This window comes from Aquarana catesbeiana, linkage group LG06 (genome assembly GCF_042186555.1).
Source record: "Aquarana catesbeiana isolate 2022-GZ linkage group LG06, ASM4218655v1, whole genome shotgun sequence".
Classification (NCBI taxonomy): domain Eukaryota; kingdom Metazoa; phylum Chordata; class Amphibia; order Anura; family Ranidae; genus Aquarana; species Aquarana catesbeiana.
The window spans coordinates 119,210,720-119,236,760 of NC_133329.1; the positions used below are offsets into that span (position 1 = coordinate 119,210,720).

Below are 26,041 nucleotides of genomic sequence, written 5' to 3' on the forward strand. Positions count from 1 at the left end.
AGTGAGTATGATAAAAAACAACAAAACAAAGTATAAAGAAAAAAATACAATATATTCCCCTGTGCCCCCAGATAACGTGAATAACAGCAGAACATCAGGTGAAAGGTGGGGGGTGGGGAACGTGAGAGCTTTTGATGCAGCTCAATTCAGTAAGTGATAAGGATTCATGTGAGTTTTTAGTTGAAGTCGCTTATCAAGAGGGATTAGTATCGTTGAGTTGGGGGAAGAGGAGGTTGGGTAGGAGGAGGGGGGAATGGGAAGGAATGTAGATGGGAGGGGATGGGAGGGGAAGGAAGGAAGGAGAAGGGGAGGGTTAGGGGGAGGAAAGGTAAAAAAGGGGGGGGGGAGAGAGGGGGGGGAGGGGTTAGGATAGAGTAAGGGAGGAGGGGGGGAAGGGGAGGAGGGGGGGGAAGGGGAGGGTGGGAGAGGGGTAGAAGGGAGGAAGGGGAGGAGGGGAAAAGGAAAAGGGGGGAGGTGGGAGGAGGGGGAGGTGGGAGGGGGGGGGGGAGGGCGGATATGGGGTACATACTGAAAAGATATGCAAGTAACTCACGGTAGGTCAATCAATACATTAAAGCTGTCTAGTTGTTACATTACCGGTACTCAATAATGAAAACGACAGAGTAGCAGGGTTCACCCGGTTCACAAATTGCAAACCAGGTCAAGTGCACTCTGGAATGTGCAAAACTGAATTGTGCGTTTAACAATAACTTTGCTACAATCGCAAAATAAAAAGGATTTGAAAAATAAGAGAAAAATTGAACAAAATTGAACAAAATAACTGAACCTGAGGAGGCCTTAAAAGGCCTACGAGCCCTGAAAAGGAAACAATTTCAGGTTACCAAGAGTCCATTCCTGACGGAGGTCCTCTGGCAGATCTCGGTCACGGGTGGGGTCTCATAAGGTGGTGTGGAGACATTCACTGCTAGTGCGACCGAGTACCTGCATGTTCAAAAAAGACAAAAAAGGAGATAAAAGAAAAGAGAAAAGGAAGTTCCTTGGTCTTCAGCGTGGAGCTCGGGATTTCGGGCTGCGATAGGAGTATTCAGATAATCTGGCTGGTGTTCCTTTCCGGATGGATGGTGGTCCGGTGTTTTTCCGATTAGGGGTCGTGGTGTATGGTTGAGATGCTGACCTGGCTGGAGTGCGAGGAAGGGCTGTGTCTGAGAGGACATTCTGGGGAGACAGGTGGAGCGATTCCAGTAGCCTTTGAAGAGATTCTGGTGTGGTGGAGGTGTGTTGTTGACCTTGATAGGAGAATTGCAGTGCGAATGGGAACCGCCAAGTGTACTTAAGTTGGTGCTGTATAAGTACCTGCAGTTGGGGCTTCATAGCACGGCGTTTAGCAATCGTGAGGGGTGCTAGGTCGGAGAACAATTGATATGTATGGCTCTGAAATTGCAAGGTGTTATTGTTGCGGGCGGCTGCCAGGAGCTGTTCTTTCGTGCGGAAAAAATGCAGTTTGATAATAATGTCTCTCGGTGGCCCGTCAGTTTGGCGTCTGGTGAGCGCTCTGTGAATTCTATCGAATTCAAGACGTTCGATGGGTATGGATGGTGCTAGCTCTTGAAAAAGTGCTGTTGTAAAAGATTGCAGGTCATCGATTGTTTCTGGGATTCCTCTGAGGCGTAAATTGGATCTGCGGGAGCGATTTTCCGCGTCCTCGAGTCGGGATAAAAGCATAGAGTTCTCCTCCCTGAGGGCGATTTGCTCTTGTGTTTGTTCTTGGAGTGTGAGTTCTATATCATCTACCCTTGTTTCAAGGTCTGCTGTGCGTTGGCCTATCTCGCGTATCTCACAAGTCAGACTAGTGGTAATTTGGTCTGATGTTGCTTTGAGGGCCTTATGCAGCATAGATTCCATGATTCTCATAAAGGCAGCTTGTGACATACCTGTATTAGGAACAGATGGGGAGCCGCCTGAGTCCTCTCGTATATCAGCCTCCTCATCGCTGTCAGGTATGTCAGAGTGGGCTGGAGATGTTGCTGTGGGATCAGCCAGGTTCCGGGCCTTCGACGCCATCTTGGATGAAGCGCGGGCCAGCGCTTCTTTGATGGGTTTGTGGTTAGGTTTTCTGCGATGGCCCGTTAACACCATACCGGAAGGTACACTGGTTTGTGGAGAAGCGATCCCCGAGAAAATGGCTCCGATTTGCCGGTTCAGTAAGGCGCAATAGTCTCGGATATGCGGCGGGGAGTGCGGAGCCTCACAGAGACACGTCTGCCATGTAAAGCTTCGCGCATGCGCCCCCAACATAAGTATTTTTATACGATATTCCATGCTTGATCTTAATAATTGTTTGTGTTTAGGTGTCTTTGAATGTTGGAGTAAAACAAAAAAATTCAAATTTTTATGATTGATGTGTTATGACATCTTAAAGTCCCCTTCCTTGCTGTTTGAAAAAAAAATATTTCCTGAAATATAGATGTCTTTGATCCCCATGTTTAGGCTTTGTTCACACTGGAGAATGCATCGTCTCACAGCAGGAGTCTGGTGCATCTCAATTCACTATTTCAGGTCCAATTTTAGCCTAAGTTTTTGGCTGAGTTCGGACCTGAAACGGATCAAAAGACGCACAGGGCTCCTGTGCAATTCACACCAGAGCCATTGTGGGGATGTGTGAACTGGCTCCATAGAGAGCCGGTCACAATCTCCTGCTATACGAATTGGATGCAAAGAAATCCTGGATATATATGGGGCTCAGGTAAGTATTAGGGGGGCTGGGGAGGCTGCTACACACAAAAGGCTTTTTATCTTAATGCAAAGAATGCATTAAAATAAAAATACCTTCTGCCTTTACAACCCCTTTAAGGTGAACTCGAGTCAAATTTGGAAATAGTCTTGAGTTTCATATCCATATTTCAAGCTTTCTGCTCAGTACTTAGAATTTTCATTCCAGCATTCCTTTAATGCTCATGTCTATGCCAATCCCTTCTGCCAGTAATCTGGTGATTTGGAAAGAATTCCCAAACACACCCACTGCAAGATATGATTGCTGTGTCTCCCACACAGAAGGATTGATGTGTAAGACTAAAGTTGGGTATACACGTATCAACATTAGGCCGGCTCAGCAGAAACCAGACAAATTTCGGTACATGTATACTCCTCTGTGTTCATCAGAAGCCAGATGTTAGACCTGCTTCTGTTTAATGCTCCTGCTGGAAAACAAGCATTTGATCAGCACGTTGGCTGCAGCACTGATTGTGTATTCTGACAGAGTGAGAGTTCCTGCTGTCAGAATACAAAAACACATTGGAGGACATCCCTTCATCACTGCATGTATACCCTGCTTAAGGCGTATTCTCCAACCCACCAATCACATGCAAACCTGCCATGAAAGTTTGAATATAACTGGTGATATGTGAAAATCCTGTAAAGTGTTCTGCAGATGCTGTTTGCAATGAATTCTTGAAAATTGGGTAAATGATGGGATATTGGTAGTGGATGCCACATCCAAATTGCAACTTTACCAACACTAGAAAAGTGTTGGAAAGTGAAGAACTTTTCAGGTACCCCAGAAAAACACATATGAAAAAAATATATATAATATTTTATTAAAAGTATAATAAAATATATTGGAGAACTTTTTTCTTCCATTTCATTTATTAGTCAAATGCTAGTACATGTACAGGGAAGATAATGTCCTAGCCTGCACTCACAGTGGTCGGTTTTATTGATTGGGGTTTCTACAGCCTGAGTGGCATCCACTCTTTTGGTTTGGGGTCACCAATGCTAGTATATACTTTACACATTTTAGCACGGTTTTTTGCTAACGAGACCATATAATCTAGATCTTCAACGCATTTCATGGATATATACAATCTCTAAATATGAGAGATATAAAACACATTTTTAAATGTTAGTGTTATGCTATCTGTATCATTACATCGATTTTTCAATCATCTGCTTACATGGCTGTGAGCTTAAACCAGGGTACAGCCACTCAGAAGTGTCCCCTGGGTGAGCGTAGGGGCAACAGAGGTAGAACAAACTTCTTAGTGCTGACTGCAAGCTTTCGTGGTTGCCTATCAGTATTTAATATAGCAAATTATTATATACATATCTTAATCTTGTTTTCAATCATAAGCATATTCTTTACTGTACCTTATGTGATGTCTCTAGGTATGGTCAAGCATCCAGCTAGCAAAAATTGTAGGTGGTGTTGGATACAGGGGGCTAAAAGAGGGAAAACCGATAATTGGGCATAATAGGATATATTCCCTAATTAATATTAGTTACAATGACAATTCAAAATTAATCCATTTATGTCACATTTCATCTATACCTTTCGTGCAATATTCACTTTCAACACTTTCAATGTTGTTGATCCCATAATCCTAAGAAGTATACAATAAAGCACATGTGTCAAACACAAAGGCCCTGGGGCTGAATCTGGAAAATTCTTGTCTGCTTCCACCGTTTTTCAGCAGTCAACAGCAGAAATGAGGACAGAACTCCTTCACCAGATCCTGTGGTGCTTTATGCAGGTGAGGAGAGGCTCATCTCAGAACCCACCACCCCCCTGTCTCAACAGTTGGCAGCAGAGAAGATGACAGAACTCCTCTTACAAATTCTGTGCAATCTCAGCACCCCCTGGTCTCCGCATTCAGCAGACTCTGGTCCTCGTCCAGACACTTTACTTTATGCTTCTCAGCTCCTCCTCCAGCTTCTTCCTGGCAGCATCCTAAGGGAGGGTGGAGAACTTTTGACTTCTGATGGTGGGGTGGCACTTATGAGAGGGCGATGGTGGTGTGTTGGGCATCTGCTTATAATTATTATGAGAATAATACAATTCCATGCCATTTAAAAGGAGGGCCGCACACTGCTGCTATCATCCACAAGAAACCTTACTGGAGACTGCTCAGACAAAGCATGGTTCTGCCATGGTGTTCTGACTGAGCAGTCCTCAATAAAGTTTCTTGTGGATGGTACCAGCAGTGTGCGACCCTCCTTTTCAGACTTTGCTACGAGTGTGAGCGGGTCTCATGCCGGTCTGCACCTGCCCTTCACAGCTTAAGTCTTAAGTTATTACTAAAATCAGTAATAATTGAATGCAGTGGCAATTATTTAATTTGATAAAGAGTAGGTACATTTATACAGTCTTACAGATACAACCGGCCCTTTGGGGGCAACCATATAATGCTGATGTGGCCCACGATGAAAGTGAGTTTGACACTCCTGCACTAGAGTGTTCAAAAAATATTGCTCAGTTATCCTAGCACTCACCCAAAACTTGCATGCATGTGAATTAGGAAGTGGTGATACCAAAAGCCCACTAATTTCCCAGTACAAAACTGCATCAGTAAAAGGGTTGTGTGATAGGGGCAATATGATGATCATCATTTATCAAACTATCATATATAATATAAATACAGATCCAGCATCTCATTAGGAAAATCAACCACTCCGCCAGTTCTGTGCTTCTGTAGCCCAAGGTGTTGGAATATAATCCAGTCTGGGAAGAGTGACAAATTACTACACTAGTCCAAGGCTGCATAGCCTCAACCCTTGATATTTTTTTGCCCTCATGAGAATTACACGTAAGCTGCATAGCAGTGTGTGACATCATCATGGGGAATCTAGTAAGTGCAACATTATAGGGATCTGCAGTAATTTCTGGCAAGCACTGTGTGTGTGTTCTATATATGACAATAATCTCCAGTATTATTCATATGTTTTGGCTGTGGGTTAGGGTAGCAAGATGGAAGACTTTTCTTAAAACATCCAAGGTTGGCTACATTTTACAAAAACTTTTATTATGTCTGCCAAAAGCATGTGGGAAAATGTGTTATGAGCTGCTGAGACCAAGACTGAACTTTTTGGCCATAATTCCAAGAAGTTTTTTTACTTTGCGTCCTTTTATCTTTTTTGGACCTAGATGTGATGGATCGGAAGTAAAAGGATGCAAACAGATGCACGCCTGTTTACATCTGCCTGCCTAACATGGGTCAATTAAGCTTAGTTTTCCTCCATCACAAGCTTGAGGAAAAAACTGAGAAACCACTGATCTCACAGGATTTTATCACGGCTCCCCTGCTGATCAGAATGGATGCTGCATGGAAAGGACTCTTCTTGTGTCCATGTTTTACGAAACCTATAGCAGGTTGTGTGGTGGTATCAAATATGTAGACTTCATTAGGCATCACTGGTCTGATAAGAGACAATACAATTTGTTTGAAAAATAACATAAATTACATAAAACATGTTTATATCAACTGTCCAATAAATCTATATGTGAAACACATATGCATAGTGGTTAGAACTACTAACTGTATACACGCAACGACTGCGGGGAAAGGACAAGGCTAGATAACAGAGGGGAAAGCAGGTCAGAAGAGGTGATACAGAGTCGGACAGAAATGAAGGTTACAGGTAGAAATGGGCACAAATTCTGCGGCACTAAGTAAATTGTGAGGTGTGCTAAATGGCCTCCCAGCAGGCAGCATCAGGTGCTGGGTGCTGCTGGGAGACCTCTGCTGGTGGTTACTGATATTTATGCATTTAGTTCCAGGATCTTTAGCACCACCTGCAGGTATTCTAGTATATTCCTGACACCATGTTTGGTGTGTGGTTATGGTACTTTGCCCCAATACAACAAATGCATGGGCTAACTATTGGAACTAGGTGTCTTACTTCAGTCAATAACTGTTTATTAATACAGCTATGCTGCTGTCTTTCTACCTTAGTAACCTTGTTTTAAAACCTTCTCTAAATGGCATTTACAATGCATACAGAAAAGTAGTGCAGTTTCTTTCCTTTGTTTTTCTACAGTATACTTGTCGTGTCGGTTCCTTTACCTAAAAAAAAAAAAAAAAAAAAAATCTATTACAAGACACAGATTGTAAGGCCACAGCTCTATGTACTAATAACAAAACAATTCTTAATTTTTTTTTCTTTCCTTAAAAATGTTTCTCCTCCCATAGCAGAAATCAGAGCTATGGGCTGAATGAAGCTTCACGCCAGTGAATGGAGGCACATTTAAGATTTATTGATCAATAAAGCAGACAATTACAGCTTGTTTAGAGAACAGGGTAGAAGGAGGCCCTCTTCTTGTCCCTTAGAGCAGCTTCTAGCTTCTATTAATGATAACCCTCGCCTCTCGCTGCAAACCATAAAAGTCAATAGCAAGATATAGGATTTCAATAAAATTATGACACTAGATAAACTTTACCCCAGGAACGGCTTCTCACCGGGGGATCGTGCCTGGCTTCACTTAGATTTGTAACTTTAATTTTTTCCCTTATTGATTTTGCACGCTTTTCTTCGCCGCTAATTAGGTGGATTCTTTAAGCAAGGAAAAGGGAATTGTGTTCTCACAAAGACACACAACAATTAAATACCCCAATGAAACGACTTGAAGCAGCTGCATTTTTTTTTTCTCGCAGTCGTGTCTAAAAAACTGTCCGTTGAAAAAGCGTGCAATTTTCCTAGTGTAATTGCTTTTCTTGTACATTCTCTAGTGTGTTTATTATTTAGATTTCTTTTTTGTCAGCTAACACATAAACTTTACTTAGGGCCAAGCTTATTGCCCACCGAATAAGGCTGCACTTCTTGGCAATCTTCTTGATTCACATCTTCTATTTGTTTTAAACCTTTCTGATGCTTTCCACTTAACTGTTTTCACTGGTTACCATGGGTAATTGTGCAGTTAGATACTATCATGGTTACAGAAGAGCCTGCTGGAATCAGACTCAAAGCAGCCCATAGAGAATTTATAAGTTTAGTTTCTGGGGAAAACCAATCAACCACTGTCAACTTTTAAAAAGTCCTGCATAAAATCAGATACCATGATACTCGATACCCACAAATAACTTTGGTAGGAAAGTCTCTTCTGTCCACTCCTATGATCTTTATTTTAATAACTGTCTGTGTGCCTCAACTTGAGGGCTAATAGCACATATTTTACTACAGCTGTTACAATTCTGAATCCAATTCATTGGTAAGAAAAGTGGAGTAGGGAAGGCTTGGGTTTTTTTTTTTTTTGCACTCTGAGAAATATTTGTAATAATGTCACACTAGCTCCAAAATTTACAGATACACTTCATTTGTGCGAAGAAAAAAACTTTTTAAATGATACGTTTTCCTTTAGTGAAAAAATAATGCACATATTTCTGCAGGGAAAAAAAAAAATAACATTTATTATTTTTTTTCTGGTGAGCCTGCAGGGCATTGCCCCTGTGATCAGTAAATTGCATATGCTCCAAACACTGCCTCCAGCTTTCCTGCTCATACCTTCATACGGGCAGACAGTTATGAAGCTGGAGGAATGATCAATGAACTATGAGAGCGCTCATCACCGCCCTTGCAGGTGATTGAGAACTACAAGCCGTCTGCTGCGGTGGCAGAGGGGACTTTATGCAGGTTCATTCACAGACTGCTTTGAATGAAGCGGCTGTGTGAGTGGAATCCTGCACTGCCGTGCTATTTTTTAAAAGTGACAGTGGGTTTAGGGAGAGGATCCCCTGCCCACTGTCACCGATGGAAAGGGGGCAGCAGACTTGGTGCATGTTACACATTACACCCTAAATATGTCTGTAAGTTGTAACATGCGCCAAAGGTGAACCTATCCTTTAAGTGATAAATCACCAATGACTGTGGTAGTCCAGGTTAAAGTGTAGTAATTGTAAAAGCATGCACATTTTTTTATTTTTTTTTCCGTATGATACATCCCCTCTTTCTTCTTTGCTCTAAGTAGCCGTCTTCACTTCATTTATACATCACAGTTTTACACCCAGCTTAGTTTAACAGTTTCTTACACACAATGAGAATATCAGACAAATGATCGCCTGTTTTCTTTTTTTGCATGCTAGTCTCATATTGAAAATGAATAGGTTACTAAAGTTACGAAAATTCTCATATGACAGAATGCAACTTCGGAAATTATGTAATGTTGTATTTTAATGTATTCTTTCGTTTCTGAGCATACGTGGTCTTAGTCTTTTCCAATTTTTTCCGAACAAATACTATACTGATTAAACAAAAATCATTTGTTCTTGTATCATACGAGAAAAATTTTCATGTTTGTCTCTCCAGATAATTTAGCATGTACTGTCATGACCGGCTCTCAAAAGCTGTGTACGACTGATCAGCTTTTAAAGCGGTATATTTCGTCCGACTTTCTGATCGTGTGTGCTAGGCATTAGGTTAGGGCAGCACAGAAGTAAATACATTTTTGACAGAAAATGTTTACACGTCTTTAGAGGTTTCTAACCTTTATCTGGAGTATTTTAATTATGCTTTGTAAGCTCATTGCTTAATGTATTTTGGGCTGCCTGTGTCCTTCCCCTTTGCTTTTATTAACATCCGTGTATTGTGTAAGCATGCAACTCAATTATTATTGTTTTTTATTTTTTTCAGGCTTAGAGGCATTTTTTGTAGACTGCAAACGCCCCTTGTTTTATAATTTACTCTCCAGTATTCTCATTTGAATGAGCTTCCTCCCCCAGATCCACTTTTAAAGGCACTTTAGTTAAAATCTCTCTGTTTCCGCTTTCCTCTTTTTACATCTGCCCCTTTGTCCTTCGTTCGTGCTTGCTCATTTTTTTAACTTTCAGCACTCTTTCTTTGCACTTGTTAATGTTGTACTTGCTATGCATTGCCCCTCACGCAAAGCTTTAAGTGTCACTAGTGATTATTAGGTGACTCGATGACCTCATTACAGTAAAACAACATCTTGAGCTGCTGCACAGTGTCTATGCCGGTAGAATTGCAGATTGATTTGGTTTTCTTGGGGAAATTAACTTCACTGTATGATTTTTAAATATGATGTGCAGTATCGAATCTCATTGACCTTTGCAAATCATTTCTGCAGTTAAAATGTATTTCTTTGATTATGATCTGTGTTTTCTTGTGATATTCAGTTTTCCTTTTTACATCGTTGGTTTACAAGTTTTGGGTTACACTTAATTGCTGCAAGTAATAATGATTTGGCAATCTGTGATATCCCACTGAGAGCATCATAGTAATTGTGCCATTTTAGCTAAGCCGAGCATTTGAAAAATCTTGTATTAGATTCCTAGTAATTGTGTTGCAGTGCTTTGTGTGGCATTTTGTATACTGAATGACTAGTTGCTTTGAAAGTTAGAACTACTCAGTATTCTTATTGCATTAAGCCAGTGACATGGCTTCGGCTGACCTTAAAGTGGTTGTAAAGGCACAAGGTTTTTTACCTGCATGCATTCTATGCATGCAGGTAAAAAACCTGTGTGCAGCAGCCCCCTCAGCCACCCTAATACTTAGCCGAGCCCAATCTTGGATCCATCAATGTCCACGAGAGCCCTGCCTCTCCGTGGACTCACACTCCTGATTGGCTTTTGGCAGCAGCGGGAACCGTTGGCTCCCACTGCTGTCAGTCACAGCCAGTCAGTCAACAGGAGGGTGAGGGACCAAGCCACGGCTCGGAGTGTGAATGGGGACACACCGCTGCGTGTCGGGAACACACCTGCTTGGGTGCTCCCACAACAAGGTGCTTGCTGTGGGTGCACCCGGCAGGAGGGAGGAGCCAGGAGCACCAGTGTGGGAACCAGACAAGAGGAGGATTTGGGCTGCTCTGTGCAAAAACCATTGCACATGGCAAGTAGGTATAACATGTTTGTTTAAAAAAAAAAACTAAAAAACTTTACAATCACTTTAACCACTTCAATACCGGGCACTTAGACACCTTCCTGCCCAAGCCAATTTTCAGCGCTGTAGCAATTTGAATGACAGTTGTGCGGTCATACAACACTGTACCCAAACAATTTTTTATCATTTTGTTCCCACAAATAGAGCATTCTTTTGGTGGTATTTGATCACCTCTGCGATTTTTATTTATTATTACAAATAAAAAAAGACCGAAAATTTTGAAAAAAAGTTTTTCTTTGTTTCTGTTAAAAATTTTGTAAACAAGTACGTTTTCTTCTTCAATGACGGGCACTGATATGGCTGCACTGACGGACACTGATGGGCACTGATGATGGGCACTCCTAGGCGGCACTGATGGGCACTGATAGGTGGCACTGGTATGCAGCACTGATGGGCACTCATAGGCGGCACTGATGGGTACTTATGGGTGGCACTGATAGGTGCAACGGATGGGCACTGATAGGTGGCTCTGATGGACACTGATGGGTGGCATTGCTGGGCATCACTGTTGTAATGTGTTACATAATGGTGCCAGTAAGTGGGCACTGATTGGCACAGATTGGGCATTTGTTTGCACATGTGGATGGCCATGGGGTACATACCGGGACATCCACATGTTGCCCCCTTCCCTGGTGGTCCTGGCGGCTTCCCTGGTGGTCCAGTGTGGGCATCCAGGGGGGGGGGCTGTGCTGATAAACAATCAGCGCAGACCCCCCCTGTCAGGAGAGCCACCGATCGGTTTTTCCTGTTTACATCATGATCAGCCGTGATTGGACACGGCTGAACACATGGTAAAGAGCCTCCGTTGGAGGCTCTTTACCGAGATCAGTGTAGCGGTGTGTCAGACTGACACACCACACCACCGATTGCCGCGATGCGCGCTCCCGTGGGCGCGCGGTGGCTGTTATCCTGAAGGACGTCATATGACGCCCAGTCAGGATAACTGAACCACCACCCGGCCGTCATTTTGCTATAGGCTGGGCGGGAAGTGGTTAAACAATGTGATTGTGCAGTCTTTTAGATCGGCTCAAAAACATGCACGTGTCCCTCTTACTATTCAGTTTTTGTAAATCTAAAGGAGATTGTACAGAGTGTACAATCAGGATATAATAGGTGTAATGAGCTTTAAGCGAACATTTAAACATTTTTTTTCTTTTGTCTGACCCTCCAATATTGGGGCAAAGACATAACTACAGCAATATCCTTCACTTGTTATATTTTTTAAATTAATATTGTGACCTTTTTAATTTTAGTTGTTATCCTGAGCAGCAAAGACAAATGGCTAGAAAATATTATAACCTTTTTTTGAAAAAAGTAAAACACTCTTTTCCCTGTGAGGAATGGATAATCTCTCTGCAGCAAAACATACCCAATGCATCTCAGAGATGGAACTCTCCAGTCAGATGGGTGCAAGAGCTTTGCTTATTGCAAAGCTGTAGGTCTAACTCATCAGGGGGTGGTGTGTTAGACCTCTTCAGAGGGACCACTGCTTCCACCCAGCATGCTGGTAGGGGACAAGCTTTTCTACCCCAGTAAATCTTTTGAACATATTTTGTTTCAATGCATCTGAAATGTGTTTAGCCAATTTAAAGTGATAATACCTCAGGGAATCCCTAGATATTTTCAAATCAAAAACTGTAACCAAAATTATTGGTTCATCACTCCCTTTGAAAAAATATGTTTAAATAACCTCATGGTCAAAGGTTTCATTACATCTATCTGTATTGGAAGAATGAACCCCCTATCCACATTCATATACAGTAAAATGGCAGGATGATCTAGGCAAAGTTATTGAAAGTACAGATTGGCATCGCATAAGGCACACCACTGCACATTGCTCCATTAATATTGCTGCAAGTGAATCTAATTATAAGCTACTGATGCATTGGTATATGGTTCTCCAATGCAAAGCCGGATCTAAACCTTCAATATCTGACACATGCTTCAGGGGCTGCCAAGCAAAAGAAACCTTCATACAAATTTTGTGTAATTGTTCCAAAATTAAAAAATACTTTACTAAACTTTAAATACATACTTTAATAAGTTAAAGAATACAAAAAAAATTCAAAAGAAGCATTATTGAACTTAAAACCTCCTAATTGCACCCAAAATCACTTTCGGCTCTTCATGCTACTATTCACTGCAGCTAAACAGACTCTAGCGAAGACTTGGTGGTCCTCTATGCCGAATCCTAGCTTCCAAAAGACTTTTGAGGGGTCTTTGTTACGCCTATAAAACAAAAGGTTGCTTATATTAGCGTCCACATGCTCATTCCTCGTGTGTACTTGCATCAGACCCTACTTCATTCATAGTCTCTCTCCCTATTTTCTATTCTTCTTTTTCCATTTACATTTATCTATGTTATATGGTTTATATTCACTTCTAAAACTTTATTGCCATTTATACTATAATTTGACTTATGATTGATAACAGGATAAGCATATAATATATGTTCATAACTACTATTGTATAAATGGCTCTATCTGCATCTTTTTTTTTCCCTTGCATTCCTCCTGCATATTATGTTAAAAATGTACTGAACCTTTAGGCCCCTTTCACACGAGGCGGACTCCGTTTCCACGGAGTCCGCCTCTGTCTGCTGGCTCAGCGGGAGATCAGTCCGTTGATCTCCGCTGAGCCATCGGATGACAGGTCCGTCTCTGCTCGCTGAGCGGGGAGGGGCTTGTCAGGTGCCGCTGCCACTTATGGAGGGATCGGATGAAAGCGGACAGCATGTCCGTTTTCATCAGATCTCATCCGATCCGCCAGCGATGGACCTGGACGTAGGGCCATCCGTCTGCTTTTAGCGGATCGGACGGGGTCGGATGTCAGCGGACATGTCTCCGCTGACATCCGTCGCTCCATAGGCTAACATTGAGCGCCCGTTCAGGTCCGCCGTCAAAACTGACAGGCGTGTGAAAGGGGCCTTAAAGTGAAAATTAATTTAAACTTTAAATATGTATTATGGTTACGGCTTTACTACCAAAACATCAGATAAGACTTCCATTTTGGGTAGCTTTTTCAGGTAGGTAAAGTCATTTTTCTTCCCTCTTGGGTCCTTTTCACAATGCTTGCTTATTTTTTAATCAATTTTAATGAAGTTTTAACAAAAGAATAAACATAAAAAAAGGGTAAGCATTTGATGTATTCAGTACCCACATGGTTGTATTGGATGAATTAAATGCATAACATTCCATAGACGTATATAAATGTGAAACAGTGCATTTTGGAAGCCCAGGTAAATGGCAACAGAAGGTTGACATAAAGATGTTAGAGTCTGGTAAATCTGGAATTTTCACAGTGGAAGTGCCTATGGTACCTGAGGGAGCAGGAGGAGAATTAAGAGATGAGAGTAGAGACTATAATCTATCCCTCATGTACTGGAAATGTCAGAAGTAACAGCCATTTATGCATTTAGTAAAAGAAGTCTTACCCTAATAAGGTCTAAGCACAGTAAGAAAGGTCAACAAGGAGGGGCTTGAGAACTAAAGGGTTCAGGGGGAAGACTCGACCAGAGTCCTGTACTCCGTGCCCAGCGGCCAACATACATTAAGGCATACATTGCAGGTAGCTCAGCCAAGGGTCCAAAACTTTTTAAAATTAGGTATTTTTGTACCAAAGGATGAAAACCAATTTTTTATGTAACATAATCTTCATTATCACTAGGCCAACCGTAGCGGCCTTCAAGGTGGTGGCGTTAGAAATTTTGGCTGCCAAAAACATGTAGAAGGGTCTGTGTATGATACTGTCAAAAAGTTCATTCAGAAGGGCTACTTTTGCTTTTTTAGGGTTAATAATCATTGTTCCCATAAGGATGAAAGTGTGCACTCTCATTCAAAAGTGCCTAACCTTAGGGCAAGTTCATCACGTATGGAACATCCTTCCCTCCTGATCACAGTGGCAAAAGCACATTTGAATACCCTTTTTTTGAGGAAGTGCCATATAAGATATAATCCCTTATCTATCCACCATTGAAATTGTTAAAGCTGTGAGTCAGGGGAGAACTCTGGGTTATTAAATATAGGGGTTGCCTGTGTTTGCGAGGATCTCAACAGTGCTTGCATTCATCAAAGTCTACATTAGTGACTAAAATGAGTGTGAGTGTGCACACCTTCTATAAACTGTATAATAATCCCTTCCAGAAGGACAGAAATAAAGTTTGAAGGTGCAGTGGTAAAATTACTTAATACAGTTCATGCACCTCTTTTTCAATTCCATTGACAGACTTCATGCATCCTTTAGACATGTATGATTGCTCAATGGCTTTTTCAGACTATAATTTCTTTAGTATTGTTTTAGGCCTCATGCACGCTGCACATTTTGCTACTCTCCTAGACTCCTTTCCTCTTGGCAGCAGCGTTTTGGCAGAAAAAAACGCTTGACACATGAGGCGTGTCAAGCACTTGGGCGTTTATTAATTTAATTGGCAAAAATAATACATTCTGGCCACTGAAATGAATTACCGTAACTCCTAGTGTTTAGACGCACAAAGCATTTTTTCTGCCAAAATGCTGCTGCTCCTGGACACACTGGCTGTGGTTTTTTTTTTGCCTCTAAATGTCTATATGTGCATAGATAAAAAGACTAACATGCAGGGGTGTTTAGATGCAGGACGAAAACTTGCCAAATGCCCTTAGGAGCAGCAAAAAAAAAAAAAAAAATTCTAGTGTGCATGAGACTGCCATAATATTTCATTAGCATTGCCCAATTGGTAGGATCATTTAGATTTAGTAATTTCTTCTCTCAAATATTGTTCAAATTTTCTTGTCATTCAGATGTTAGAATTTCAGTTTGTATGCTCTGTTTGTTTCTGTGACAAATTTACTTTCCTGGAGTTGGCTCTTTTGGCTGGAAGGGGCATTTTAGCACACAGTAAACAATAGAAAAGTCTCCTGTGAGGACTTGAGACTGTAATAACCAGGCGATGAGGCTTGTTAGGTCAGGACCTTTGCATCATATGCTTACAGTACAACAGCACAGGTCCAGTGCTGTATATAGGGCAACACTGCTAAAAATTTGACTGCTTGACCCTTCCTGAGAGCTGGGGACTATTTATTTTATGAACATGTGAGTTCAAACATTACAAGCCACTGGCTACCTTTTATTAATTAACCCTTGGCTATTTTCAATGTGCTAAGTTTAAGCCTCTGTTCATTTACATCCTGTTTTATCTGCTACCGTTACCGTCTTCAGTGTTACTCAACAAATTGTGAAGCTGTTTATAACAGGCAGTGCTTACAAAGAATCCATTATGTGTGTGTATATATATATATATATATATATTGTTTTGTGTTTGTTTCCTACAGTATTTTATAAAGCCGGTAGTAACTTATGGCCTATTGACATTTGTCTGTTTTCTTGCAACAAAACACAAGAAATGTACTGCATGGCATTGCACTCTTTCCTACATGGCTGATGTATGCATTGCAATTTAGTGTGTTTTTATAGTGAAACTGTGGAGCCCATTTACATCTTCATGTGTGCATTATCACACTTTCTGCAGCATGCTGGGCCCTTTCGAGGTTATTCATGCTAAACGAGTAACAATAAAGGTGATAACAGATATATAGTACTTATTTGGCAAATGTTATGATTCTCCTGAATACTTATGTAACACTATCGGTAACCAGGCCTGGCACATTTGGCTCTGATAAATGTCCCAGGCTCATTCCTTCTCAGGGTGAAAGTCATTTTTCCCAGGTGGTAGTGGATTAATAAAGGGTGCCAGTCGCCTTGATTACATTTTAGATGTTTTAATAATGCACATACATGAAGAGTGGGAACGTGGGCGAAGGGAACACAAGATACCTGAGGGTTCCAATAACAGTACACAGTCTCTGGTCCCATCCAATACACAGCAAAAAGAATTTAAGAAATCAATACATCCGTACATTTGCATGCACAATTTTCCAGTCATCTAAGAATAAAAAATGCACCAATTCTTCAATCATAATTGCCAGGCTTTCTAAACTGTGTGATTCTCAGCAAATCTTAATTGATCCTAATGGAATATTTGGACCTGCTAAAATTGACGAATCAGTGAATCGAGAGATTCCACCATGACTAAATTTAATGTTTGCTTTTTGTCCTTTATCTTTGCTTTCTGTCCCTTTATGGTGTATTAGGAGCACCATTTTTTTTTTTTTTACTTTATATTGTACCATTTACGGTAATTATACATTGTACATACAAAAGTTTTCATATCAGTCTTTGCTGCCAAAGGAGCTTACAATCTTTTGTCCCTAGTGGACTCATGAATACAAATGTGCTAATTTCATTAGCCTGTCAGTATGTTTGGGGTTTAAAGGTGAAACACACAAAAACATGGCATTAAACATACTCCATTAAGACATTGGCACTGTGGGGATTGGACCTAGAACTGCTGTATTGCAAAGCAGGGATGCTAACCACTGTCAAACCAGCTTATTTGTAGCAGCCACACATGTATGATTTTTTTTTTTTTCCTGAAAGTTTTGTAGCTAACAAGTTTTTACTGTATCTGCACACAGTACGTGTCCATGCTGCTACATGTACCTGAGCCGTTATAATTCCTTAACTGCAATGGATAACTTGAGTATCTAATGAAGCTGGCGTTTCTCCAGCCAGCTTCCAATGCAGCAAAGAGTCAAGCACTCAGCAGCCGAGCAACAAATCGCTGTGAAAGCTGTGACACAGGCTTTTCATTGACTTCAATTCTGGGTTTCCTAGCAACAGAAACATTAAGAGAGCAATTCTGTATCTGCTACAAATCGCTGCAACAAAATCGCTTATGTGACATGACCTTAAGCCACTGTGTTCTCCATGCATCTAACGGAAGCCTTCTGTTAATAAAATACAATTGTAAAAATCCATTTTTACTTTTATCAAAGAGAAGAAAAGTTGCCGCTTACTAACCTATTGCATTCGTATGTAGATGAGTGGCCTCAGCCAGCGCTGCTCCAGCAACGCCCCCTTTGACATGTTTCTCCCTGCTCTCCAAGGCTTGGTCACCTCTGTGACCATGCCCCAGTAAGTGGAGCTAAACCTGTCAGGGGGGCATGGCTGGAGCTTTGGCTGAGGCCACATCCATCTACATACTAATGCACTAGGTTGGTGAGCGGCACCTTTTCTTCTCTTTGATAATGCTCTTACACCTCTGGTGCACTGGCACCAGCTACCTTCACTGCAACCATCAGGGAAATCTCTATCTCAACTTAGAGTGGCTCTGCAAGTTTCATTTGCATCTTTACTTTTATTTCATAGACTCTTGGACAGTCTGTCCATTCACAATTCCCAACAGCCTGAACCCTGCAAAAAAACAAGTTTCTTGTAACTAATTATATGCAACTTGCTATTAGAAGCTATGCGATTGTTTCCCATTTCCCTCCAATAGATTATAATATGTCTTGTGTTATTAGCCAGTAACATAGGCTCTGTCCTGTAGATCAGCCTTTATCAACCATGGTGCTTTGGAAAAATTCCTAAAAATTGACCAAAAATTATATACAAGCCAGCAGGTGGATCAAGCCTGCCTTTTAGTTACACAAAACCCTGGGTTTTCATTATGCACCATTACTTTCTAGACACTGGCATCATATCAACTGACCTCATTTCATAAGAAGAATGTCCGTTGCCTCCATAGCATCCTTGTTTGAGCCTCCTGTGCCCCTTTCTGGGGTAATACTGGGGTAATATTAGCTTGACTGATGGAGAGAAATAGAGGGAAAAGAGAAACTTTGGAATACCAGTCAGTACCAGTGTGCAAAAGTGTATTTGCCTTGGAAGAATAAATCACCTCTAACGCTGGTTGTCCATGTGTGGATGTTGCTGCATTATGTAAAGCTTTTAGACTAGTTTTTTACATTTTAGAATTGGGTGCCTGGAGACTCAGTATAATTTTAAAGGGTGCCTCGACTGAAAAAAGGTTGAGAAACACTGCTGTATATTACATCTGCTTCATGATCCCCATTGGCTGTGGGAATAAAAAAAAAATACAGATTGATGACAGTGTGAAATGCACCAGGGACTTGATGTTGTAGCAGGGAGTGCAACACAAAGCCTGCAAAGTGTAAATAAGTTTGATAATGTCACTTATCTGACAGCTTTTTCCAAGCTTAGATCATCTAAGTCATCTTTTAACTCACTGCCCCAGACAGGCTAGAACAAGCTTTTGGCAGTCTCCTCTTGTTGGCAGCATATGTAAAACTCCTTCAACCTTGTTGATGCAGCAAAACCTGGGCTCTCTGTACACAAGAAAGAGTCCAATTCATCACTATGATAACTTATTTGGAATATAGCTATGGGCTACATTCATTCAGTGTTTAGACTAAAGGAAATTCAAAGCCCATATACGGTACTTTTTTTGTTTTGTTTCGGTTGTATCAGTACAACTTTACATTTTTGTGGGATTCCCTGTGGGACCTAGTGCATAAAGCTCTTGGTCTTGTTCTGTACCTTGCAGTGGTTGCTGAGGTAGCATGGTTGGCAGACAGCTGTCTGTCCAAAATTATCAGAAGGAGACACATTTTTATTTCAGTCTGAGTGACTGTTCACACAGAGGAGTGGGAACTGTGACAAGCAATCAGAGCGGAATTCTGTATACATGGGGCTCTGGGCTGAGTTTGCTTGGACTTTCTTTCATGCTGTCTGTTTGGATGTGCCTGGATACCTGGCAGGTAGGATGTCTTTTTTTTTTTTTTTCTTTTTTTATAGGGCTCAGTGCAGACGCAATGGCTGCATCCATGATACTTCACTCAGTGGCAGCCAGGGGGCTGATAAATCTTTTCTAGGCAGGTAGCTGGTGGCCTGGGTTGTTAATAACAGTGTTCGCCTCTGACAGCAGACCTGCACTGGAGAAGACTGCTGTCGTTCACAAAAACACGAGCTGTCAGCTGACCAACAGAAAATTAAGTCACAGGACAATCATCAGCCCATGGATACAAAATAATAGTAGCCCATGGATACAGCCACTGTGTCCGCAGTTTCTGCACTGAGCCCTATAGATGGTGGCTACATTGAGTATGCACTAGCTACCTATATCTGATGTTCGGGCTTCTCCAGACAGACAACCAGCTGCATCCAGAAAGATTAAAAGTAGATAGATTAAAAGAGCATTGCTCTAGAGGGCTAGAGGGCGGTGGTTAAAGTGCTGTGCTGTAGTTGCTCCATAGGAATGCCCATAAATTGGGCTTCAGCCTCAGGTGGAGCTGGCAGCCAGGAGAAACTTAGAAAAATATGTCCATTCAGTATACAATGTGGCCACAGATCAGAGCAAGACCAAGTGCTTCATACACAGAGCATCCTGGGAGATTACATAATGATTTTAAATGGTTGTGATACTTCCCAAATATTTATGCCAGTGTTCTCAGGTTTCTGAAAATGTTTAGGTCTTATGTATACATTTTGTTTTTGCGTAAAGTTTGTGAATACATACAAGTAGAGAAGCATTTGAGAGTCCCCTGAACTCCTCTCTAACCCAAACTTTGAATTCCTGCTTCTTTGTACTACAATGAGTTGTGGGCCTGTTTATTCCCCACCCGGCCCTGCAGCTCAATGGGGAAAAAAAAAGCAGAAAAAAGACATGCAGAGTTCAGGTTATAGATGAATTTGGAGGATGCCCAAACTCATCTCTACATATAAGCATGGGAACAACACGCAGACTCTTCCTCATGCTAACAGTGACCCTACAATACTGTTCCTTCTTTCAGTCTAAGCCATTAAGGGTGCCTGTAAGCATAGTGACAGTGGTATTTTTAAGCTTTATCCAGCTTTTTTTTCTAGCATTTGTTGAGCTTATAAAAAATGCTAGCGTGCATGGAACCAAAAACTACTATCTGTACTATCCATTTCTGTTTAACATATCATTTAAGGTGATCATGCAACAAGCTGCACAGCATAATTACACCATGGTCTGCTGTCTGGGGGTTTTACATCGGTAGTTGTGAACGATATCCGGAACCTTTTTGCATAATGTAACTTTTGTCACTTATGTGTCTTAGGTTTGCTGGTTCTTTAAACAGCAGCTCAGTTGCCTGTTTATCAGCGATTGCGTTGCTTAAATCTCATTTGGCAATAGCCTTGATGCAGTGCAGATTAAAAGAATGCAGGAGCCTTTTGGTTGAATTCCAGATCCGCAGCGTTACAAAATGACAGATTGTAAAGCAAAGTAACACTAAAATGTTAGTAGGGCTCTTTTGTTAAATAGGTCCAATCTAGGTTTAATCTATTGCCAGACTGATCTTCGCTAGCTGTAAAACAGGCAGTGTCTGGATTCAAGCCAGGAAGTATCATGATGTAGGATGAAGAGCTCCGGGAATTATATTTGCTGTGATGTTCTTCAGGCTGAACCCAAAACATCAACAATACTGATCCAGCTTTCTATGTCTGTGTTAAATATTTCTGACACTTTGAGCCTTGTGCCATAGTATTGGCATGTGATTTCTGACGGTGCACTTGTAGCTGATAGCGATGTTTTATGCTGTCATGTAACTGTACACTGTTGCTGATTGAGATATGCTCCCAGTCCTCAGCAGTATACAGTACATTTTAACACATTCTTAAAAAAAAAAAAGGCAAGTTGGAGAGAGTACATCTATCAATATAAAATTAAAGGCAATTTGGAGAGAGTACATCTATCAATATAAAATTATACTTCAATAGGGGAGCATGAATAGGGCTGCCCCGAATATAATTAAACTATATATTAAAGTAAGCTTTTAAAAAATATGTACACACTTAATACATTTTTTACATACTTTATATTCATAATACAGGTGCATCTGAAAAAATTATAATATCATTTATTTCAGTCATTTAATTCAAAAAGTGAAACTCGTATAGTATATAGATTCATTACACACACAGTGATATATTTCAAGCATTTTGTTCTTTTATTTTGATGATTATAGCTTACAGCTAGTGAAAACCAGTATCTCAGAAAATGTGAATATTACATAAGATCAAATAAAAGGGATTTTTAATACAGAAATATTGGCTTACTAAAAAGTATGTCCATATACAGTATAGTATGCACTCAATACTTGATTGGGACTTCTTTTGCACGAATTACTGCATCAATGTGGCGTGGCATTGAGGTAATCAGCCTGTGGCACTTCTGAGGTGTTCTGGAAGCCCAGGTTGTTTTGATGGCGGCCCTTTAGCTCATCTGCATTGTTGGGTCTGGTGTCTCATCTTTCTCTTGACAATACCCAACAAATTTTCTATGCGGTTTAGGTCAGGCAAGTTTGCTGGCCAATCAAGCACAGTGATACCATGTTCATTAAACCAGGTATTGGTAGTTTTGGCAGTGTGGGGAAGTACAAAGTCCTGCTGGAAAATGAAATCGGCATCTCCATAAGGTTGGTCAGCAGAGGGAAGCATGAAGTGCTCTAGAATTTCCTGGTAGAGGGCTGTGTTGACTTTGGAGTTGATAAACTACAGTGGACCAACACCACTAGATGACATGGCTCCCCAAATCATCACTGACTGTGGCAACTTCACACTGGAATTCATGCAATGAGTGTCTCCCCACTCTTCCTTCAGACTCTGGGACCTTGATTTCCAAATAAAATGCAAAATTTACTTATATCCGAAAAGAGAACTTTGGACCACTAAGCAACAGTCCAGTCCTTTTTCTCCTTAGCCTAGGTAAGACGCTTCTGAAGTTGTCTCTCATTCAGGAGTGGCTTGACACAAGGAATGCAACAGTTGTAGCCCATATCCTGAATACGTCTGTGTGGTGGCGGCTCTTGAAGCACTGACACCAGCCGTAGTCCACTCCTTGTGAATCTCGCCCAAATTCATGAACCACGTTTGCTTCACAATCCTCTCAAGGCTCCGGTTATCCCTGTTGCTTGTACACCTTTTTCTACCACACTTTTTCCTTCCACTCAACTTTGCATTAATACGCTTGGATACAGCACTCTGTGAACAGCCAGGCTCTTTAGCAATGACCTTTTGTGACTTGCCTTCCTTCTGGAGGGTGTCAATGACTATCTTTTGGGCAACTGTCAAGTCGGCAGTCTTCCCCATGATTATGTAACCTACTAAACAAGACTGAAAGGCCATTTAAAGGCTCAGGAAACCTTTACAGGCGTTTTGTGTTAATTAGCTTTTTAGATTGTGACACCATAAGTCTACAATATTGAACTTTTTCACAATATTCTAATTTTCTGAGTTACTCAATTTTAGGTTTTCACTAGCTGTAAGCCATAATCATCAAATTTGTGTAATCTATATACGAGTTTCATTTTTTGAATTACTGAAACAAATTATGGTAGCTTTCTAATAATGATCAAATTTTTTGAGATGCACCTGTACATCAGAAAACAAAACAAAAACTACAGCATCCCTCTAAAGTCTAAATAAAGAATATGTAATCTATTACTAGTCCTTAGATGTACTGTAGTGGCCACATTAGTTATTCTTCAGGCTTTTTTTTTCTTTTGTTCCTTCTGTTTATGCTAGTAACATATTTTCCTGTTATAGGGTGAAAAACATTCACTTAGCATACTAAGACTATGTAGGAGCAGTGTTGCCAGGATGCCAGGACTGGAGGGACTTCAGAACACCACCCTTCTTTTATCTCCATAACATGGGGAAAGTGTTCTGCAGTTCACAGTGGATAACGGGGCAAAGCTGACAACAATGCTTCAGATAAAAATGCAGAAGGCACAAAATACAAGGCAAAACTGGGTTTGTGATGGGATTAACAGATATTTGTGCAAACAGATATAGCCAAACAGAAATTCAGGTCCTCGCTGTGGCTGTCGTTCGGCTATAGCGCGGACGGCAAGTGGTTAATATGCTTGTAGCTAGTCATTCAGCACTGCAGTGCCTGGGGAGGGGAAGCATGTGAGAAACAAATGAAGGAATATTTGGCTCAGCCAGCAAAGGTTAAGTAAGTTACTTTTGCGCTTTGCATAGTAACTCGATTTGATATGTGTTTAGACTGGACATATAGGATCCTTTAGTTGTACTTTAAAAGCCTAAATCTGGGCACAATAAACGATCAGGGTTAAAGCAGTGTTAAAGACTCCATTGCCTCAATTCCTTACAGGTGCACATCATGCAAATCTTCTTGCTTATATGTAGAATTCAGACTGTACTTTTGGGTTCGCTCTCATCCTGGCCTGTCAAAAAAATGAGGCCTTGGATTGTAGGTTTTCTGACTGGTAAGTAGAAGAGGAAAGTGGAGACATGACCAAAGCACTGGGACCTGAGACCTTACATCTGAGCAGCCCAAAAGAACAACAGTAAGCTTACTAACCCGACAGCATTCCTGATTGCCGGTGGTTGATAAGCTTATCGCACTTGAAATTAAGCTTTAAGGACTTGGCAAGAAGGACATTAAACCAGAAGACATTCATGTTTGAATGAAAGTTAAAGCCATTTAGGAGGTAGGCCATCATCCTGAGTCTGATTTTCATGGGAATTTTTTTGTTTGAAGTTGAAACTTAGGAGAAAACTGCTGTGATGTTACATGGGGGCTAGCTCACTATCCCTCACTGGGTATATTGTCTGTGTGCGCCAATATTTTATTGTGTTTGATATTTCTTCTTTCCTCTTTTTTGCATGGCACCATGTACAGGAAAGAGATGGAATGAGGGCAATCCTGGATTCTTATGACAGCGAGCTGACCCCATCTGAACATACACCTCAGCTCAGCCGACGTCTCCGCGAGGCTGAAGAAATGCTGCAGAAAGTTCATGGGCACAATGCTGAGATGGAGGTAATTCGTTTTTGAATAGCGAGATTACAGCTTTCACGGACATTCTGCCTGCAGTTCTTTGGAGGGCTCACTAGCTTTTTTTTTTTTGTTTGTTTTTTAACCTTATCTAATGGAAACATTTGCCAACATATGTGTATTTGCTTATTGTATATTTGCGCTGGTTTCATATACAGAAAACAAAATGGTATTTTGTATCCCTTCCAAGATTCCCCAATCTTTATGTACTGTAATCAGATGACTTTCAGGCAGTGTTTTTGTATAGAAGAATTCTATACATTATTAATGAGACCTGTAGCAAATTGCCAATGTTCATGTAAAAGTCACAAGTATCTATCTTTTTTATTTCTCTTCCATTCATTGAAGGACACAGTAGAGATCTTGATTCTTTGACCATTGGGTTACAAAGCTATTGTACCTTCAAAAGTATGACACTAGTCCAAAAAACAAAAGCACAGCCTAGGAGTCCTCTGTCAGTGGCCAAACCCCCCAACTGCTACAGGCAGCTCGGTTTTTTTGTCTAGTGTCCAGAAATAAGGACCTAAGCTTACTGCTGGAAATCTCTAGCCCTCTCTCTTTTTTTTTTTTTTCAGGGATTTCTTCTTTTTTATTTTGTCTCTGTAAGAAAAATCACATCTCTGCTGTGCCATTAGGTATCAAATTTGAATTCATGATAAGATATTTCTGAATGTGTAATTTTAGCAAAGTTCTTTTGAGGAAAAGATTGGGAAAATGTGTGCTGGTGCAGTGACAAAAAGTAAAGAAATGTGCATCTTTGCAGTGGCAGCGAGTACAGAAGTCTGTGTTTGTGTAGTGAAATCTAGGAGAGCGCATGGGTTCACTGGACATTTGTGTAGTGGTCTAATAGGTTCTGTAAATTGGGTCGCATACTAAGTGATTGTAAAGGAACAATAACATGTCATACTTACCTGTCAGGTGCAATAGTTTTACACAGCACAGGCCTGATCCTCCACTTCTTGGGTCCGTAAGACAGAGCGCATGGCTCAGCCCTGCCTCACTGGCTCCTGCTGCTTCATGTCAGCCAATCAAGAGGGAGAGAGATGGGAGAGCCTTGGCTCTTGTGCACATCGCTGGATCAGGATTGGGCTTAGCTAAGTATTGAGGGGGCAGCTGGACACTGAAGGTTTTTCCTAATTTTCATGCATAGAATGCATGAAGGTAAAAAACCTTCAGCCTTTACAATCACTTTAAGTGCAATGAGTGGTGGCATGTGCATCTGTACATAAGGGGCTTACGTTTTTTAGATCAAAATCAAAACAGGATTACGTTACCCTATCCTGTCATACACTATCTTAAAGGTAAATGCAGGAAAAAAGAATAGCTAGAGCCACCCTCCCTCTAACCTTGGTGTCAGGTGAAGTCACTTCCCTACAGTGTAGGTGGGAAAATAATACTCTGTATTGGACCGTTTGCTGCTATTACAATATATACAAATCAATGGTGAATATTCACACTACACGCTTGTGACTCTTGATTGTTTAAGGGGACCCTGGTATTACATGCTCCATTGTTACACTGCAAAAGCCCAGGAGAAGAAAGGAAGGTCAGAACTAGTGCTTTCTTACTCCCTGGATTTATTTTATCCATACTTAAAGTGGACGTAAACTTCTATGCAAGAATTTTACCTGTAGGTAAGGCTTAATTATAGGTACTGTAAATATCTCCTAAACCTGCACCGTTTTGTGAGATATT

General features: G+C 41.0%; 1 protein-coding gene across 1 annotated transcript in view; it reads left to right on the forward strand.

Moving 5' to 3' along the window:
* The window catches only part of MAD1L1 (mitotic arrest deficient 1 like 1), a 1,251,441-nt gene that overhangs the window by 434,000 nt on the left and 791,400 nt on the right, over positions 1 to 26,041 (forward strand). Inside the window, exon 12 of the mRNA XM_073636726.1 lies at positions 24,191 to 24,331. Within this exon, the coding sequence (XP_073492827.1) occupies positions 24,191 to 24,331 (141 nt within the window). The remainder of the gene's footprint in view (positions 1 to 24,190; positions 24,332 to 26,041) is intronic.